The following is a 20,888-nucleotide window of genomic DNA, read 5'->3' as shown; positions in this document are numbered from 1 at the left end:
AAGCAGCAGAGGATGGTCCAAGTGCTTGGGCTCCTGCTCCCACATGATTCAGAATAAGCTCCGACTCCTGACTTTGGCCTGGCCAAGCCCTGGCTGTTGTGGTCTTTTGAGCTAGGAACCAGCAGATGGAAGATCTTTCTCTCTCTCTGTATTTCTGCATTTCTTTTTTCTTCTTTTTTTTAACTTTTATTTAATGAATATAAATTTCCAAAGTACAGCTTATGGATTACAATGGCTCCCCCCCCCCATAACTTCCCTCCCACCCGCAACCCTCCCCTTTCCCTCTCCCTCCCCCTTCCATTCACATCAAGATTCATTTTCAATTCTCTTTATATACAGAAGATCAGTTTAGCATATATTAAGTAAAGATTTCAACAGTTTGCACCCACATAGAAACATACAAGGGATTCCAATTCAATCCCATCAAGGTGGCATGTACCAATGCCATCTCACTAGTTCCGGTGATCAATTTCTGTTCAAATTGATCATAATGATAGGACTAAGAGCCAAAGGGAGCACATAAACAAGACTAGTGTCTGCAAATACTAGCTGATAGAATAAAAAAGGGAGAGAACGATCCAGCATGGGAAGTGAGATACACAGCAGACCCATAGAATGGCAGATGTCCTAAACAGCACTCTGGCCTCAGAATCAGCCCTTAAGGCACACGGATCTAGCTGAAAAGCCCATGAGAGTATTACAGGCATGGAAAGCCAAAACACTCTGGCAAAAAAAAAAAAAAAAAAAAAAAAAAACCCTACATGTATTTCTGCCTTTCGAATAAATAAGTAAGTCTTTAAGAATGCATTAAGGACCATCGCTTATGAGTCACGACACAAGTGAGCTGGCCTGCTTTGTCTAAACTCCTGAGGACTTCCAATAATGAACTCCAGTGTAACAATTGCTTTCAGGTTTTTATAGCCTTGGTTGCACATGGCTCCAGAAAATGCTAGCACTTTTCCTGTCCACTGATGGTCAAGTATGAAAAAAAGCAGCTAGAACACCACAGCCTTGGCTAACTGAGAAAGCTTGTTGATGATGAGAGCTTTGACTCTTTGGAGAGGAAGGCCTCTCACTGACCTGGGAGGATCCACTGTGGCAGATGCTGCCCAAGGTTGAGGAAGAGGAGGCTAGAGCAGAAACCAGTGGACTTGATGATGTGGGAACGTTAGTCAAGGAGGTGATCTGACAGAAGTGATTAGGGCAGGGTATGCTGTGAGAGGCCTTTCCCCATTCTTATCTTGTGGAGTCCGCTCAACTAGCCTTATCATAGTTTCTGTTTAGCTTGTCCAATTGGCAGGGGGGAGGTCACAATGGAAGTTGCAGTGAGTTTATGGTAAAATGTCAGAATAGGGCTCTAAGGAAATCCTTTTTAAAACTTCAAAACTTGAGATACTTCAAACTCTGCATGAAAATTAACTAGAAAGGATCATGGACCTAAATGTAACTCTACAGTTTCTACAAGAAAACAGGAGAAAATCTCTGTAACTTTAGATTAGACAATGGGTTATTTGAAAGATTTTTTTCAGGAAAGGCACAATAAAAGGACAAACCATACAAGATAAAAGTTGCTATAGGCTCATCAACATTAAAAAAAAATTAACTTCTACTCTTCAGAAGGTACACTTAGTAGAGTGAAATGATAACTCACAACCAGAGAGAAGATATTTACTAAACATACATCTGAGAGAAAGTACTCATACCCAGAGCATATAAAACACTCTTAAAACTCCCTAAGATTACCATCAAATTACTACATGGGAACAGATTTGAATAGACACTTGGTAAAGATATTTGCACAACAGTATCGTCAGTTATTAGAGAAGTCTAAGTTTAAACTGCAGTGAGTGTACCCAAGGTGCCAGCGTTAGGATGACTGAGTCCCGCATTTGAGCACTTGCATTTGATTCTTCTCTCTGGTTCCTGATTCCAGCTTCCTGCTAATATAGTTCTTCTGCCTTTCTTTGGTTGAGTAACTGGGGTTCCTGCCACCTACATGGGAGATCTGGGTTGAATTCCCAGCTGTCAATTCCAGCTTCAGCCCAATGCTGGTCTTGGTGGCATTTGGTGAGAGAACTGATTGACTCTCTAGTAACTATTTTTAAATACTAAAAAAACATATAGAGATTCCACTATTTATCTACTGGCAGAAGAGCTACATTAAAAAAAGTTTTATTTTTTAACTTATTTGAAAGAACGAGAGAGAGAGAGAGAGAGAGAGAGAGAAAGAAAGAGATTGATTGATTGACCTTCCATCTGCTGGTTCACTTCCCCAAATGCTGATAACAGCCAGGGTTGGGCCAGGACTATGCCAAGGACATAGGTCTCAATGTGTGGGTCTCCTACATGGGTGGCAGAGACCAGAATACTTGAGTTACCATCGGCTACCTCCCAGGGTGCACATTAGCTGGAAGCAGAGTAGCTGGGACTCAAACTTGGCACTCTGATACGGGATGTAGGCATCCCAAGTGGTATCTTATTTATTTATTTATTTATTTATTTATTTATTTGACATGTAGAGTTAGACAGTGAGAGGGAGAGACATAGAGAAAGGTCTTCCTTCCATTGGTTCACCTCCCAATCACCCCCCAAATGGCCGCTACCGCCGGAGCTGCGCCGAACTGAAGCCAGGAGCCAGGTGCTTCCTCCTGGTCTCCCATGCGGGTGCAGGGTCCAAGCACTTGGGCCATCCTCCACTGCCTTCCCGGGCCACAGCAGAGAGCTAGATTGGAAGAGCAGCAGCTGGGACTAGAACCTGGTGCCCATATGGGATGCCGGTGCCACAGGTGGAGGATTAGCCAAGTAAGCCATGGTGCTGGCCCCCCAAGTGGTATCTTAATGCTGTGCCACAATGTCCAGTTTCTAAATGTTTGTTAAAAAAGTTGAAATCTGAGGACTGGGACAACACATGTTGCAACTGCCACTCTCGAACATTGTTGGTGAGAGTGCAGACTGCAGCAGCTACTTGGCAAACAGTTTAGCTGTGTGTTAAACAGTTCAATATACACTTAGTAGGTAATGAACTGTCCTACCCCTAGATCTTTACACCAAAGAAATGAAGACACATATCCACTCACAGACCTCCATGTGAGTGCTGTTAGTGGCTTTATTTATAATTGCAAAAAGTTGGAAAACACAGTTCTATAAGCTGATGAAATGGATAAACTGGTGTAACTACACAATTGGAATATTACTTAGCAATAGGTAGAGGCAGCAACATGAATAGTAGTTTAATCTCTAAAGGATTATGCTGAGTAAAGGAGCCAGACACAAGAGGCTACACTTACTACATGATTTTGCTTATAAGACACTGTGGAAGGAAAAACTACAAGAATAGAAACAGGATGAGTGGTTTGCAGGGCCTGGGTCTGGGGATGGGAGGAGACGATTGATTGGAAAGGACCATGAGGGACCTTTTTGGGTTGATAGAAATGTTCTACATCAGGAATTTGGTGGTGGTTACATAACCACGTGTTTGCCAAAACTCAGCAAACTTTACAGTGTGAATTGAAATACATAAAAATTATACCTCCATAAGCCTGACTTAAGAAAACAAGTCTACAGACTTACATGGAAATAAACCTAAGAAAAAGATAACTTACAGGTTTTCCAATTGAAGAGTCATCATGAGGATGTTCTCAACTGTGGTAAGTGGTACTTGTGTTGTTCCCAAGTCTCTGAAGGAGAAAGCCCAAACATTCATGGTATGGACCTCAATAAAAAGATCTGTCTTTAAAAAGGTTGTTTCAGGAAGATGTGGTTACATCAGTTTTGGCTTCTCTATAAAGCAAGACAGCTCAAGAGTTTGTCATGGAGACAGTTCCAGAAAGCCCTGGTTGAAATGACTTTACTATTTGCATCATCAGATTAATGACCTTGGCATTGAAGAGTGGAACCTACACCTTTTTCTGCCATTGTCTTATTTTTCATTTTATACTACATTGACCTCTTTTAATTCTTATTTTTTTCTTTAAAAAATTTACATCTATACCTCTTTGCTTGGGATAGATGGTATTCCTAACATGTATTTGCATGTAACACTGTCTCCCTCTGCCAGCTGTCTTTCCCATGATAAATTCTTTCTCAGTTCTTGCCTCAGTCAATAACTTTTTTTCAGTAACCTATTTTTTTTTCAGTAACCTAATTTAAAATCATGACTTTTTAGCCTCAATCTCAAATATTTAATGTTTGATGAAAATAAAAAAGGATTAGTTTAATACTTACAGATATTTTAATGCTGGCAGTTTAAAAAGATACGAATCTTCAACGTTTTTCAGAGGATTACGATTGAGATTTCTGAAAAATGCAATGGAATTAAAGTTATTGGCCTTTCAATAAGCACAAGATTGTATGAGAAATTATATTCTTTTTTGTGTAGACATTTTAGGCTTAAAATTACTTTCTGTGTACTTATAAATCACCCTTAGAATTCAAAAAGCACTTGTTCTTTGGGAACTACCTATGTCTCTTAGAGGATGAATGGAGAAGAGAAAGAGAAAAGATACAAAAAAATGCATAATAAACAAAAAGTATGCAAAAGAACTTTTTAGGTGAAAAGCCCTAATTAGAAGTGGAGCCAGTGTTTTGCCTAGCAATTAACACCCAGATTGGGATACCTACGTCTCAAATCAGATGCCTGGGTTTGATTCCCAGTTCCAGCTTCTAATTGCAACTTCCTGTTAATGCAGACCCTGGGAGGCAGTGGTGATGGCTCAATTGGTTGATTCTTTGCTGCCTACTTGGAGACGTGGACTGGTTTCTGGTTTCCAGCTTCAGCCTGGGCCTGGCCTAGCCTCGCCCGAGCCATTGCAGGTATTTGGGAAGTGAACTAGTGGACGGGAGCTGTCTGTGTCTTAAAAAAGAAAGATGTATAGAAGTGACCACACTGATAGGGAAGCCCTTTTTTGTGTAGGAAACACTAATCCTGTGTTCTCCATAATTCAAGGTGCTTGCCTTTCATCTTTAGAAATTTTAAACAAGCCATGACTTAACTCATTTAGTTGATGGAAAAAGAACCCACGTCAAAGCCATACTCTTGTCACGTTCTTCCACTGGTGTTCTCATTTCGCATCACACATCATCACATCACATCACATCACACCACATCATCACGTCACATCACATCACATCACATCACATCACATCACATCACATCATCACGTCACATCACATCACACTGATCATCACATCACATCACGTCACATTGCATCACATCACATCACAGTCTTTGTTACGTTGCGTGTTGGCCTGTCAGTCTCCTGGCCTGTTAGCCCCTTGAGGGCAGGGAACATATGTTATTGTCTTTGTTATGCCTGTGTGTGGCATAGTGCCTGAAATTTACTGCATGGTTAATAAATATTTGTTGAGTAAAGAAATCACATTTTGTTTCCATACCAATACAATGAATAAATTCGTGTTGTGGGAAATTTCATTCCTAAATGCTGTAATAGATTTTTAAAGTTTTTAAAGCAAGCAAACAAAAACAAAAACAGGTAAAAAAAACTGCCTTTAGTTTAACTCTACTCAAAAACGTACTGTACTGTTACAGACTGTGAAAATAATAATTCTTACAGATGATATTGATTGGGCTGCCAAGCATCTGTGTTCAGCATTCAACACTGGATGTTCCCAGTAACCTCTGTGATAGGTATTGTACCCCAGTAGCCTATTGTGATATATATTGTGCTGAGTCACAGAGGCTGTGTAACTTGTTGTAGGTCACTGCACTTGTAAGAAGCAAAGCTGGAGCTGGAGCTCAGTCCTGCCCCAGACTGTGTCTAATATGTGTGCAGAAAAGGGTCCAAATATTTGTCACTTTAATCTGAAGCTTGAGATGACTAAATATAGAAGTACTTTGAAAATTTCATCAACCTTCTCAGGATAGCGCTCATGAAAATTAGTTTCTCTTTTTATTCCTTTTCCCTAATCTTATCCCACGATTAGATATTTAGCTCAGAGTCATTGAGACTAGAGATTTAAAAGCATGTTGTAGGTGACATCAGTGGAAACCTATGTAAACAGTGGAGTGAGAACATTTGAAAATGTATCCCTTCATAAAGGGAACAACAAAATGGTAAAAGTGGTCAGAATCAAGTTTTTGATAATTCTGGAAATTTAACCAAAGGCTTGCAGCCACCTGTGGGGCATTTACTCAAGAAAATTGGCTGACTTTCTCTAAGAATAGTGAGATTTGTGTGGGTTTTGTGTATTTAACTTGCCCTAGACAGTTCCTCCCTGGCAAGCTCAGTGGTAGCCTTAAAAATAGGCTTGGCAGCTTATGACAAGAGCCTCGGGTGATAACTGACGTCATAAATAAGAGTGTCAATTGTTAAATCAACAACAGGAGTCACTGTGCACTTACTCCCCATGTAGGATCTCTGTCCTTAATGTGTGGTACTATGTGAATTAATGGTATAACTAGTACTCAAACAATACTTTATACTTTGTGTTTCTGTGTGGGTGCGAACTGCTGAAATCTTTACTTAGTATATACTAAGTTGATCTTCTGTATATAAAGAGAATTGAGAATGAATCTTGATGAAGAATGGGATGAGAAAGGGAATGGGAGATGGGATGACTGCAGGTGGGAGGGAGGTTATGGGGGGAAAAAGCCACTATAATCCAGAAGTTGTACATTGGAAATGTATATTTATTAAATAAAAGTTAAAAAAAAGAAACATCTGCTTTAGGAATAGACTGATGTCTTAGCAATATTTGGGTTTAGGTTTTTGGATTGTGGATTAATTTTATTTTTGATTTGTTGCTTCTCAAAATTTTTTAAAATTATGAGATGTATTACTTGCATACTCAAAGTCATATGTAACCATGTGAATGTTGGATAATGTTTGAACTTTGTCTAAGTTATTTTGTCTACATTTGAACCAAATCAGGAATTATAATAAGAAAAGAGAAGTATGTGTAAAATGAGCAACAACAACAAAAAAACCTCAAACTCTCCAAAAAAAAATAGCCTGTATGCCCAGTATCAGAGAGAGTGAGGGAGAGGGATAGAGGGATAGAGGGACAGAGGGACAGAGGGAGGGAAGGAGGGAGGGAGGGGGAGAGAGAGAGAGAGAGAGAGAGAGAGAATGAAAATGAATGGAGATGAGGGCCGGCGCCGTGGCTCACTAGGCTAATCCTCCGCCTAGCGGCGCCGGCACACCGGGTTCTAGTCCCGGTCGGGGCGCCAGATTCTGTCCAGGTTGCCCCTCTTCCAGGCCAGCTCTCTGCTGTGGCCAGGGAGTGCAGTGGAGGATGGCCCAGGTGCTTGGGCCCTGCACCCCATGAGAGACCAGGAAAAGCACCTGGCTCCTGGCTCCTGCCACCGGATCAGCGCGGTGCGCCGGCCGCAGTGCGCTGGCCGCGGCGGCCATTGGAGGGTGAACCAACGGCAAAGGAAGACCTTTCTCTCTGTCTCTCTCTCTCACTGTCCACTCTGCCTGTAAAAAAAAAAGAAAGAAAAAAAAAGAAAATGAATGGAGATGAGCATGCAGAATGAAGCTGAGCCTCTCCAAAGTGCATCCCAGTGAGCTGTCAGAATCTTGGGCCATCTTCCACTGCTTTCCCAGGCCATAGCAGAGAGCTGGATTGGAAGTGGAGCATCCAGGTCTCAAACCGGCACCTATATGGGATGCTGGCGCTTCAGGCCAGGGCTTTAATCTGCTGTGCCACAGCACCAGCCGTGTCTCTGACTTTCAAATAAATGAATAAATCTTAAAGAAAAAAGTAAAAGAACAAAAAACCCTAAAGCCAATGAAGAGAATACTTTAAGAGAAGCATACGGTGCAGAGGAAGAATTACCTTAAGAGAAAAGAAGACCTCTTGCCACACAGATGAGAATATGGTGCAGATGAAAAGATTATGAGAAGAAAAGTGTAATAGTTGCAGGAAGTGACAATGTGAAAACTTGTGAACCCTTACAAAACACCCCCAAAGGGCAGACCTGAGTTGTTCTCTTCATCTGTAAGGTTTATGCCTCTCTCTGAGTTTGGGGAGATGCTGTTTGGATTCCAGGACACACCACAGAGGGAGGACTGTGCCAGCAGTGTGCAAATGCAGGTGTATCCACAGCTTGCCTGAAGGAGGCTATGCCCATGGCTGACCTTCAGTGTACGACCACACCCAGCTCACCTACAGTGTCAACAGTGGGGCGAATATCTGAGGAGGGAGAAAGCCTGGACTCTCCTCCTAGTCACCCACAGTGCTTGTGAGTAACAGACGAGTGAGCATGTGGATGTGCTCTGTCTGGATAAGGGAGCCCCTCTCTACACTCTAGAGTCCTTCCACTACTAAACTATGAAACTTGTTTTGTGAGGACCAATGAAGTGACTAAAACAATTTTTAGAAAGAAGCCAATGAGTTAAGACTTAATGTACATGTGTGGGGAGCAACTCGGACTAGACTAAGTTACTGGAATTAAGACTTATTCTATGCATCTGCTCTCCCACAATATGGCGCTGGGAGAGGAGCAAACAGCTTCTACCCAGCTGCCTTTCACCAACTTGACAAGCTGCAGGAGCTGCTCCTGATTGGAGGAGAGCAGCGTACTCGGCGTGTGGGTAGCAGAGTTGGGATTGGTGGAAGAGGACTATAAAGGAGGAGAGAGACAACATGCACCAGGAACATCTATCTGAAGGAACACCTGTGCAGCCCCCGAGAGAGCCGGCCGGCGGTGTGCCGCTCCCCCGCAGAAGTGGGGAAAGCGGCAGGGGGAACCGCCCTTCCACGGAGGTGGAAGGGACGGTAGCCAACCCGGGAAGAACCAGCAGCAAACCTGGGGAGGGCCGAGCAGACGAAAGAACAATGCAGGGTCCTGTGTCGTTCCTCCACGAAGAGGGGGAGCGACATAATGGTGCTGTGACTCGGATAGGAAACCTAGGAGGGAAGAAGAGGGAAGAAACGGGAAGAAGTGGGAAAATACCGGAGAGAGAGACTAGCAAAGAACCTAGGGAAAAGCCGGATGGAAAAGGTGCCGGAAGAAGCTATTGAAAGCCTAGGCATAGACTCGGATACGGACTGTGGGAAAGAAGTTAGGATTTAAAGTGAAAGCAAGAAGAAACTTAGACTCAGATACGGACTGCAGGTTGAAAGCGAAAGTGAAACCTAGAAGAAACTTAGACTCGGATACGGACTGTGGGGAAAAGCCAGGAGAAATGAGAGGGGATTGTTGTTGGAAGAAAAGTTAGGAAACATACCGGGTAGAGAAAAATGTTAGGGAGGATGAAGCCGCGGGGGGGCAGGCTGAAGCGGAGACGTAAGCTAGCTTGGAATTCTTCAAGTCAGCCCGGGGAGCAAAAGGCAAAAATCTGGAACCAGAGGCAGAGACGTGGGCCGCCAGGTTGGAATCCGTCAGATTAGCCCGGGGAGCAAAAGACGGGAAGCCAAACTGGGGGGCGCAGACGTGAGCTAGGTTGAATTCACCAGGTTAGCCCGGGGAACTTGGACTGAATGCCGGTGGCGGAAACGTGAGCTGGGCTGTGTGACTCGCGGAAGCCGCCACGCGCAGAGAGAGCGCGCGGGGCACAAACGGGGAGAGCGCACGGGGTGCGAATAGAAGCCGGTAAGCTGCGCAGAGCCAGGAAGCCACCGCAGGGCGGGCCCCGGGAAGCCGCGCAGAGCCGGGAAGCCGCCGCGGGGGAGGCGCCGAGAAGCAGCCTCGGGGCGGGCGCTGGGAAACCGCGGGGATAAGAGAAACAAGTTTAGAAGTAAAATGAGAGAAATAGGAATGCTGGCAGATAGAAGTAAAATAGGAGAAATAGGAATGCCCGGAGGTAGAGAAATAGAGAAAAATAAGGCCTCCCCACAACACGGCAATGAGAGAGCTTGGATTCGGTCTGCCTGATTAGTAAGACGATAAGCACCTGCAGGCAGCTAGCAGCTTATGCGCTGCAGGTCACCGAAGACAGGCACGAATTAACATCAATAAGTCTCCCCACAATACGGCAATGAGAAGGCTTGGATTCGGTTTGCCTGATTGGTAGGGCTTGTAAGCACCTGCAGGCAGTTCTAGCAGAGCAGAGCATGCGCTGCAGGGCACCGAACACAGGCACGCATCAGCGCCTAAAAACCTCCTCACAACATGGCGAAGAGAGGACCCGGATTCAGTTTGCCTGATTGGTAGGGCTTGTAAGCACCTGTGGGCAACTCTAGCAAGCAGAGCAGTGTGTGTGCTGCGGGGCACCAAAGACAGGCGCGTATCAACGCCAAAAATAAAAAGAAAGGGGGATCTGTGGGGAGCAACTGGGAGCAACTCGGACTAGACTAAGTTACTGGAATTAAGACTTATTCTATGCATCTGCTCTCCCACAATATGGCGCTGGGAGAGGAGCAAACAGCTTCTACCCAGCTGCCTTTCACCAACTTGACAAGCTGCAGGAGCTGCTCCTGATTGGAGGAGAGCAGCGTACTCGGCGTGTGGGTAGCAGAGTTGGGATTGGTGGAAGAGGACTATAAAGGAGGAGAGAGACAACATGCACCAGGAACATCTATCTGAAGGAACACCTGTGCAGCCCCCGAGAGAGCCAGCCGGCGGTGTGCCGCTCCCCCGCAGAAGTGGGGAAAGCGGCAGGGGGAACCGCCCTTCCACGGAGGTGGAAGGGACGGTAGCCAACCTGGGAAGAACCAGCAGCAAACCTGGGGAGGGCCGAGCAGACGAAAGAACAACGCAGGGTCCTGTGTCGTTCCTCCACGAAGAGGGGGAGCGACATAAATGAATGAAGCAGAAGAAATAAAGTATACTTAATGTTTAGAATTATCAATTACTGCTGATTTTCCATAATATATTTCATTTCTGATTTCACTGAAAGATTTGATGAGTATTACTATTCAAAGAATGTTATGTCACTGGTAAGCTCTTGGCATGTCTTTGAGGTAGATTTCATATTCACAATAGATTGATCCTACCACACTGCTGTTTTACACAGAGACTTCATTCAGAAGAATGTTTACTGGGCTGCATGTAGTACATGCAAAGTAAGGGTGAATGCAGATTTTGCTGAGCATGAGCCTAACCTAATTTGGGGAATCCCTTATAATGAAACATGCAGAATTATGAATATAAAAATTGCTCCAGCCCCTCCCAGGACCTTGGAAGGGGCACGTGCAAGCGTAAAGCCTTGAAGCTTAGGCTCCAGTTCATGATGAATCCAGCTCAGCTGGCACTCTTTTCTGGACTCTGTAATGCAGTGAACAGCATTGTTTTCACTTTAAAAACCCTCATCTTTGGTCATAAGATCACTGGTGTCTTCCTGGGGCAACGGGGATAGCAAAAGTTTCCTTGAAGCAGATTTGTCTAATAAAAGAATATGTCCCCAAATAAAGGAGACCCGCTCCCAACACACACTTGGTGTATTACAGCCATTGTGCCAATTTTTGAAGCAACCATGAGTTAGATATGTTCAGATCGCATGATAAGAGGATTAGTTTCCAATACCAGCTAGCTCTGGTTTTTGCATCACCATGAAGCAAATGCTTTTTTTCTTTGGCTTAAGATGGACACAGAAACTTGAGATAAATGAACTGGTGCCTCATGCACTGTACGCCATCCCTAGCTCTGCTCCTACTTTTTCAGCTCAACTCTCTGGCCTTGCTGCACAGATGCTAGCATGGCTGTCACTCATTTTCCCATCAATGTCCAACTTCCCCCTGCTGGCATGAAAGTCTCTGGAGACAAAGCTTCTGTCCTGTTCCAGTTTGTACCCCCAGCACTTAATACAGCACCTGGCACTCGGTGGGCCTGGCACTCAGTGAATGTTCTTAAATGAATTCATTACTTTTCATCCACTGTGATTCCACAGATTTTCTCCCTGTGTTGTCTACAGAAAGCTGTACTGGAACTCGGCCCCTTAGGAGGGAATCTAATGGAATGATATATGTTGAGGCCATTTTTGCTGATGCTACCAAAACCACTTGGTGTTGGGGCTCCAGGAACCAGCTCCCGGTGTGTGGGTGAAGTAAAAACAGACTCTCAGTGTTCTTCCTCAAGATCTGCAGGCACTGTTGGTCCATCCCCAACACATCCTAAAACCTTCCCTCATAACCAGAATGAATTGTGTTTGGCTGGGATTCTGAACCACAGAACAGGTGGATAGTCTTTCAACATCAGGTTTAGTGGAGAATCTGTATCTTGAATCTAATATTCCCTTGGGCCATTGAACATCACAGAATTGTTGAGTTGAAAGTGAATAAAACTCACTTTCTGTTGCAGTTTAGTCAGGACAAAATATGTGGGATTAGGCTAGAGCAGTGTATTTTCTTATTTTTTTAACACTACAGTTTAACATATATGCCACTTCTTCCTATTTCAAAAGTTATTAGTATCCACAGATAATTTATAAATTGAGAGCTAAATACATTTTGGAAAAAGCTTATGATCTGGGTGGGTGATGGGGAGAGATGTGCCCTTTGGCTGGGTCCCAGGAATTATTTTTGCATTAGGATTTAAAAGCAGGTAACCCTGAGAAAGCACCAGAACCTTTTTCTCCCAGAGTACTTTGTGTTAGATTTTTGGAAAAAAAAAATGGAAATGAAGACCTTCTTTGCAGAGTTTATATACAGGGCTTAATACCCAGATAAGCATAACTATATACCATTTTTATACACAAATGGTTTTTAAATATGTATTCATCATCTATTGCACTTACACATTGTGCAAAAACTGCATTCCATGCCACGCCTGAAATGTCCCAAAGCTCAGTTCTGTCAGTAAATTGCAACCAAGATTTCTACAAAAAAAGACACGAGTGAAAGAGAATGAAGAAGAAAAAAAGAAATATTTTCAGAATACTCTTCTTTCAGGAGTGATTCTAATTTTTATAGATGAAACAATACTTCCACATTTTATCTACACACTAAAGAATTTACTGGTACTGGAAGATTTGGTTTCTGAATTATACTTGCACATTTACATTAAATTTCATCATATTATTTTCATATTACATGACATACTTGTACTGTGTGATCTTTACTTCTCTGGAACAGAGTTTCACAACTTGAATGCTATTGACATTTTGGACTCGATAATGCTTTTCTTGTGGAGGTTTGTCCTGTACATAGTAAGTGGCTTAACAGCAGGCTGGGCTTAGCTCACGCAGTGTCAGCAGCACGTGCAGGGCTGCAAGCTGTTACCTGAATGCAAAATCATGTTGGCTGAGAAGCCCTGCTCTGTGGGATTCACTCTGACTTTTGTACCTGATAGTATTTTTGCTAGAGAGGAAAAGGACCTGTTACAGAATTTTAGCAACCTTCTACTACAAATGTAAAGTAGAATCTTAACCCTATTTCAAGGTGAACAGTGAAGATTTATTAAAATTCCAAATGTGATGAAATTGTAACTTACATAGACTGCAAAAAAGGGAGTGACTCAAATGCACGTCTTTCGATAAACTCTATTTTATTGCAGGATAAATCTCTAGGAAAAGGAAAACATTGCCTTGGTTAGCTATTACCTATATAGTCAGTGGGGATAATAAAATTTGCATTTGATAATGTTGGATATGCAGTTTTTACCTAAACTGTAAAGCTTTGGACTTGTATTTGACCCTCTGGAGATACTACCCCTTCTTACAACCTCTCCTAATAGTCTCACTGTTAGAACCTTCATCAATGACATACACAACTATAGATCTTGATAGATTGTGGTGGTAAACTTTCCTGAGTGCAGAATTGATTAGATGAACTTTCATAGTCTTCATCCATTTGAAACAAGGAGCAAAGCTGTCATCTCCATTTTTAATGTCTAATATTCCAAAGAATTCTCACATTTTCACATCTTTCCTGGTTTAGTCCTAGTTTTCTAACTTCATTCAATACCAGAAAAAAAGATGCCCTTTTGAATCATTTGAAATGAAATTGGTTCTCTAATTAATTCATTATTTTGAACTGATTCAGAATTACACTTTCTGTCATACTAAAGGAAATTTATTTGTTGCTTGTTGCTTGATAGTCCATGAAAGCCATGATAGAACCGTCAGAAAACAGCATGACACTGGATTCCCACTTGAAAACACTCTTGGTGGTAGAGGACTCTTACTTCCACTGATTACAATTTGACCCTCACTTTTCACCTGCAACTCATCTGTTGGTGGCTCCATCTCTAGAATCTCCTTCTCTCACCTGTCCCACGCGCAGTCACCAGTGGGACTTGCCCTAAGTGACTCTCCGAGGCCAATATCACTAGGTGCTTACAGAAGAGGCAGATTCTCAGCCCTGTTCTAGACCGACTCAGGCAGTTACTGTGGGGGTAGGGTTCAGAGCCCCAGGTAACTGTGGTGCAAGCTCAAGTCTGTTTTAGAGCACTGCTGTGACAGCATGGTTCCCCGTGGTGACTCTTGCTCAGCATTCAAAGGCCTGGAAGACCTGGCTTCACCCTCCAGCTTTCCCTGCATCTCTGTGCCTCAGAAGCTTCCATGTTTTCCCTTTCTCCCACGATATTCTCTCCAAGACGTCTGATGATGCCCACTGCCCCCTTGGAAGTCCTGTTCAACTGGCATTGCTCCCTGGTTCCATCGTCCCTGACCCAGCCCAAAGTCTTCTCCCTCGTCTGGACTCTATATCCATTTCTTTTGATATCGTTACTTGTGCCTTCCATTTCCCCAGAGCATAAACTTCTTGAAAGCATGGATTCGGCCTTGCTCATCTACATTGCCCACTATGTTTAAAACTGACTCATGGAAATAGACTCAGGTGTTTATTAAATGAAGGAATGGTTGAGTAGGTAGAAGAAGGAAAAGTGAATTTTTAAAAAGCAGTGTGGTTTTATTATTCCCTGGTCCCTCTGCAGCACTCTGTCAGCTACATAGTGCTTATTGGGTATTGGTTTGAGCTTGTGTATTTGTTTCCCCTGCAAGATTGTGAGCTCTTGGGAAGGTGGGATCCTGTCTTACTCATTTATGTGTCTCCAGTACTAGGCAAAGTGTTTGGCTTTCTCTTTCAGCTTTAGACAATTGATTGGCATTTTGAAAATGAAGTGAATACATATGCTAGCATAAACTAATTAGGCTACAAAGGATTTTCCAGCAGAAACAATGAAGGGCCTATTCTACCAGCAGTAGTCTCATTTGTTTTTCTCCAAACCATGTTTGCAAGGTTCCGGAGCCCAGATGGGAAAGGTGCTCAAGAGGAACCATGCAGATGTGGTTGTCCCCGTATGGCCTAGAAGTTCTGATCATCATTCAAAGGAGTGTTGTGAGTATCACATGCTATGTTCCTTAAGCCTTGTACTTTTGAGACAAGAATCTATTTGCTGAAGAGGCCCAGTAATTAGCCTAATAAGGATTAATGATGTACACTTCCCAATACTATGTAGCTATTGTTTTAATTATCTATTTCCAACATGGGTATAATAGTTCCTTAATGGAAATCATTAATGCCAAATCTGTTCTCTTGGTAGCTTAGTATTCTTGATAATATTGTTTATATAATTTACCTGTTTAGCAAGTCACTTAATGGCTAAAGGTTAACTTATTCAAGATTAGATCATCTAACAACTTTCAGTTGATGGCATTCAAATTAATGTTGTTGGTTTATGTTTTCTTCCCTTTGTTGTATTAAACCAACTTGTTCAAACCTTGTTTGTAAAGGCCAGATGATAAATGTTTGAGACTTGGTCGGCCACATATTGTCTCTGTTGTATTTTCTTGTTTCTTTGTTTCTCTTTACAGTCCTTTATAAATATAAAACTCATTCTTAACTTAGGACCTGTATGAAGACAGACCTTGGATCCAATTTCATCCATTGCTTGTAAATTAAATACAAATATAATCCGCGGCTCACTAGGCTAATCCTCCGCCTTGCGGCGCCGGCACACCGGGTTCTAGTCCTGGCCTGGGCGCCGGATTCTGTCCTGGTTGCCCCTCCTCCAGGCCATCTCTGCTGTGGCCAGGGAGTGCAGTGGAGGATGGCCCAGGTACTTGAGCCCTGCACCCCATGGGAGACCAGGAGAAGCACCTGGCTCCTGCCATCGGATCAGCGCGGTGCTCCGGCCGCAGCGCACTGGCCGCGGCGGCCATTGGAGGGTGAACCAATGGCAAAGGAAGACCTTGCTCTCTGTCTCTCTCTCTCTCTCTCACTGTCCACTCTGCCTGTCAAAAAAAAAAAAAAACCACAAAGCACATAGTAGGTATTCCATGTTAGAGATATGAGACCCTACAGTGTAGACTTCCAGAAGAAACCTTGGAGATTATCCAGCTGGGACCCATATTTGTTTTCTAGATAATGTAACTAAAATCTCATAAATAAGTATGATTAACTGACTTACAAGTGTTGGAGGGACAGCAGGCCTTCAAATGAGTCCTTATGTAATTCAGTCAAGTCATTTTCACTGAGGATTCTGGAAAATGAAAGAGGTACTTCTGAATCAAAATGACAACTGCAGCTGTTTGCTTCATAGGACTAACTCTGTATGTAGAGGAAACTTTGGTAATGGTGCTGTTTAAATACCCAGATTCTAATTTACTTCTAGGGTGGCAATGTCTGTTGTATTTTAATTTAAACCATTTTTCCCACTCTCCCTTTTTTGTCCATCTCTATACACCTATCCGTCCTTCCCACCAAATCATAAATGTAATGTCTGCTCTGTAGGTCACAATGTCCCTGTTAGAACCTAACACTGGGAGGCACCAAGATTGGCAGAACTGCCATTTCCTTCTGTTTTTTCCCCAAGCCCTACTACCGAAGCCCCATGTTTGAGGCATGCCGGGGCTACAAGTTAAGGTTGACCAGGGAGGCAGTAATGATGGCTGAGTATTTAAATCCCTGCCATCTATGTAGGAGAACAAGACTGAGTTTGAGGTTCCTGAGTTTGACTGACCCAGTCTCACCACTACAGGCATCTGGGGAGTGAACAGTGTATGATAGCATGCTGCCTTTGCCTCTCAAATAAGAAAAATTAAATTTTCTTCCCCTTCCCTTTATCCCTTAGCCTTTCCAACTCCTGTCTTCACTCTTCAGAGGAAACTAGTGTTATTTACTTTTGTGTCAGATGACTCTGATTTTTCCTTTTTCCAAAGATTTATTTATTTATTTGAAAGTCAGAGTTACACACAGAGAGAAGGAGAGGGGAGAAGGGAGAGGGGAGAGGGGAGAGGAAGGTCTTCCATCCGCTGGTTCACTCCCCAATTGGCCACAAAGCCTGGAGCTGTGCTAATGAGGAGCCAGGAGCTTCCTCCAGGTCTTCCCATGTGGGTGCAGGGGCCCAAGGACTTGGGCCATCTTCCACTGCTTTCCCAGGCCATAGCAAAGAGCTGGATTGGAAGTGGAGCAGCTGAGACTCGAACCGGCACCCATATGGGATGCTGGCACTGTGGGTGGTGGCTTTACCTGCTATGCCACAGTGCCAGCCCTGACTTTGATTTTTCTTACAAGTTTGGGACATCTTTAAATGAAGCATAACCAAAATATATACAAACTGTGTGTATTGCATTTAAGAAACATCATAAATTAAAAGTCACAACTGCCTGATTCTAGCATTTTCCCATCAGAAATGAGATAGTAGGCTAAGGGGAAACTTTTATCTTTTTTAAAAAAGATTTTATTTATTTGTTTCAGAGTTATAATTACAGATGGAGAGAAGGAGAGACAGAAAGGTCTTCTCTCCACTGGTTCACTCCCCAAATGGCTGCAATGGCTGTAGCTGGGCCAATTGGAAGCCAGGAGCCAGGATCCATGAGCCTCTTTGGGGTCTCCTACATGGGTGCACAGACCTAAGTGCTTGGGCCATCCTCTACTGCATTCTCAGGCCATAGCAGAGAGTTGGATTTAAAGTGGAGCAGCTGGGACTAGAACTGGTGCCCGTACAGGATACCAGCGCCGCAAGTAGCAGCTTAGCCCACTGCACTACTGCAGCACTGCACAGGCCCTGGGAAAATTTATCTTAAAGTGATCATAACCCTTCTCCTTTGTCTGTTATATGTCTTGTTTGTATTCAGAAATAATTTATGATGTCTGTACAAGTTGTCCCAGTGATATAACACGCAAACTGTCGTGAAAAATGTCAATTAATTCCTTTTTTTTATTATGTTACACTCAGCACTTCAAAATTTCTAGTTCACTGGCCTAGGTGACATGATAGATTTTTATTTTTAGTTAATTACTTTGAATGTTAAGTATTTTCCCCCAAAATTGGGAGTCTAAACTGATTCCTTTCAAAAATCAGTAAGGAAAAGATAATTCAACAAATGGACAGTGGACAAAACCTCAACGAAACATAGATGTTCAATAAGTATATAAAGACATTTAAATTTATGAGTAATCAGAGAAATCCAGATTCAGCTGGGAACCCTTTTATTTGCCAGTCACATTAGCAAAAAGACAAAGAGCATCCCGAGGTGAAAAGGTGAAGGGAAGAGTCAGTGTTGGGGCATAGCAGGCTAAGCCGTCACTTGAGAAGCGTAAATTCCATATTGGAGAGCCTGGTTAAAGTCTTGGGCCCTCTGCTTCTGAGCCAGATGCCTGCTAGTGCACCTAGGAGGCAGCAGATGATGGCCCAAGTGCTTGATTCCTCGTCATCCCTGTGGGAGACCCAGAATCAAGTATTAGATCTTAGCTTTGGCCTGGCCCAGCCATGGCTGTTTTGGGCATTTGGGGAATAAAGCAGTGGATGGAAGATTCTCTCTTTCTCTCACTCTCTCATTTGCTCTCGCTCCATCTCCCCCTCCCCCCACTCCCATAGTTCAAGTAAACAAATACATCTTTTTAAAAAGGATGAAGGGAAATGAATGTTCTTATATTCTGTTAGCTGGAGTGTAAGTAAGTGTGCACAGCTTTTCTGAGGGCAATTAAAATTTCCTATTTCCGTAGTCTTCATCCATTTTCATTCTTTTTTTTTTTTTGAGATTTATTTATTTATTTGAAAGTCAAGTTACACACAGAGAGAAGGAGAGGCAGAGAGAGAGAGAGAGAGGCAGAGAGAGAGAGAGAGGTCTTCAATCCACTGGCTCACTCCCCAGTTGGCCACAATGGCCAGAGCTGTGCTGATCCGAAGCCAGGAGCCAGGAGCCAGGAGCTTCTTCAAGGTCTCCCACATGGGTGCGGGGTCCCAAGCACTTGGGCCATCTTCCACTGCTTTCCCAGGCCATATCAGAGATCTGGATCAGAAGTGGAGCAGCCAGGACTCAAACCAGCGCCCATATGGGATGCTGGCATGGCTGGTGGAGGCTTTTCCCACTATGCCACAATGCTAGCTGCCCCATTTTCTTTCTAGACTTCTATTTTGCAAAATGCTTGTCCATGTTCACAAGTGTGCACAAGGATTTTCCTTGCAGCAATACATGAGAAGTGGACATAATCGAAAATCCATCAATAGAGGGATTATTAAGTAAACTGTGAAATGGCCATCCATACTATAGAATATCATGCAGGAGTTAAATGAATAGGGTAACTGACTGAGTACTAGGAGGGAAAGAAATCCAGAAGAAACCATGAAGTGAAAGAACCAAGTTGCAGGATGTTACTATTTAGGTTAAAAAAAGAAAGAAACCACACAACACAACTATTATGCTCTATGTAAATATGTTTGTAGGTAATTTTTTGGAAGGATATATGCCAAACTCAGAGCAGTAATTATTACCTCATAGGTAGGGAGTTAGGACACAATGAAGGTCTTCACTATCCCTATCACTTTTTATCTACTAAGAATGTAATGGTATTACTGATAAAATGCAAATAAATAGAAGTAGTTTCTTATTTCAAATTCTGTGCCTTGTTAAAACAACCATAGAATTATAATCAACAGATGTTGATTGTGACATGGAGAGGGAATACTTTTTCTGACATACTGACCTCAAAATAGTAGAACAAGAAAGCTCTTACAATGCAGTTAGTTTTGTGTATTCATGTTTGGGAGCGTGTACTCACAGTGTCTCAGCCCAGCGGTATGCTTTCCATACATTTTCATCAATGAAAGAAATCGAGTTTCCTTGGAAATTTCTGTAAAGGAACACAGTTCACATCCTTGAATGGGTTGGAAAAGAATGAACAGAATGAGGAAAAAAATCATGGCACCCTCATGGGGGAGTATTGAAATACAGAAATATTATCAGCTTTCTAATAAATACCAGTGCTTTTATGTTCCGTAGCTCTCTGCTTCCCAGTTTGCTCACTCAATAAATAATGAGGGGCCACTGACATAAACAATGAAGCATCCTCTCAGAAGCTTAACTTCGTCTCTGTCCAGTCTCTTTGACAGTAAAGACAGTCAATCACTTTGAATATTAAGTATTTTCACCAAAATAACTCAGGTGTCTACACTGACTTCTATAAATCAGTGAGAAAAGGATAAATTATTCAAGAAAAAATGGGCAAAATGTATTGTCACCAATAAGAATAATGAAAACCTATGCAGGTATACTAGTGCTTTGGCCAAGCGCCCTCTGCTGAAATCTTTCCAAGTACTGAATGGATACAGACAATTTAAAATCAGAGGGACTAATGTGCTGATGTGGAAAGCCTTTTGGAATACAGCATAGGGTAAAAGTGCCGATCACTGAGCCAGGAGCCAAGCATTACCTCCATAGGAAAAAAAAAAAGAGAGGAGGTTGGAAGGAAAGACGCACACCTGGGTTACAGGTAATAGAGTGAGGACCAGGGGATGATGAGGGTGTGTGGGGGTTCATACTTTCACATTTTATCCTACATTCTGTGCACTTTTTAAAAAGTGGAAAGGTGCTCATAATCGATACTTGTTTACAAGAAGCTGTTAAATGACTTATATTTAGCTTCAACTTTGAATTGCTGTGAGTGCTTAGCTTTAACTCTGTCCTCACTCCTCAGCAACAATGAACCTATTTGTTTTAGGTACACATTTTCCTGGAAGCAGGAGCAGCAATAAAACAGATACCTGTATGCTCACCTGCCTGGTGGATATGTCCTCTCGGGTTACTTTATGCTCATCA

The 20,888-nt window shown here is 42.9% G+C and overlaps 1 protein-coding gene across 1 annotated transcript in view; it reads right to left on the bottom strand.

Moving 5' to 3' along the window:
- Positions 1–20,888, bottom strand: part of LOC138846265 (leucine-rich repeat-containing protein 37A3-like) — a 33,950-nt gene that overhangs the window by 8,942 nt on the left and 4,120 nt on the right. The window contains exons 2-7 of the mRNA XM_070061598.1: positions 19,852–19,923; positions 16,256–16,327; positions 13,337–13,408; positions 12,642–12,722; positions 4,225–4,296; positions 3,603–3,677 (exon numbers count right to left, since the gene is read on the bottom strand). Of these exons, the coding sequence (XP_069917699.1) occupies positions 3,603–3,677; positions 4,225–4,296; positions 12,642–12,722; positions 13,337–13,408; positions 16,256–16,327; positions 19,852–19,923 (444 nt within the window). The remainder of the gene's footprint in view (positions 1–3,602; positions 3,678–4,224; positions 4,297–12,641; positions 12,723–13,336; positions 13,409–16,255; positions 16,328–19,851; positions 19,924–20,888) is intronic.

This window comes from Oryctolagus cuniculus, chromosome 17, assembly GCF_964237555.1.
Source record: "Oryctolagus cuniculus chromosome 17, mOryCun1.1, whole genome shotgun sequence".
Classification (NCBI taxonomy): domain Eukaryota; kingdom Metazoa; phylum Chordata; class Mammalia; order Lagomorpha; family Leporidae; genus Oryctolagus; species Oryctolagus cuniculus.
This window is presented reverse-complemented; position numbering and strand designations above follow the sequence as displayed.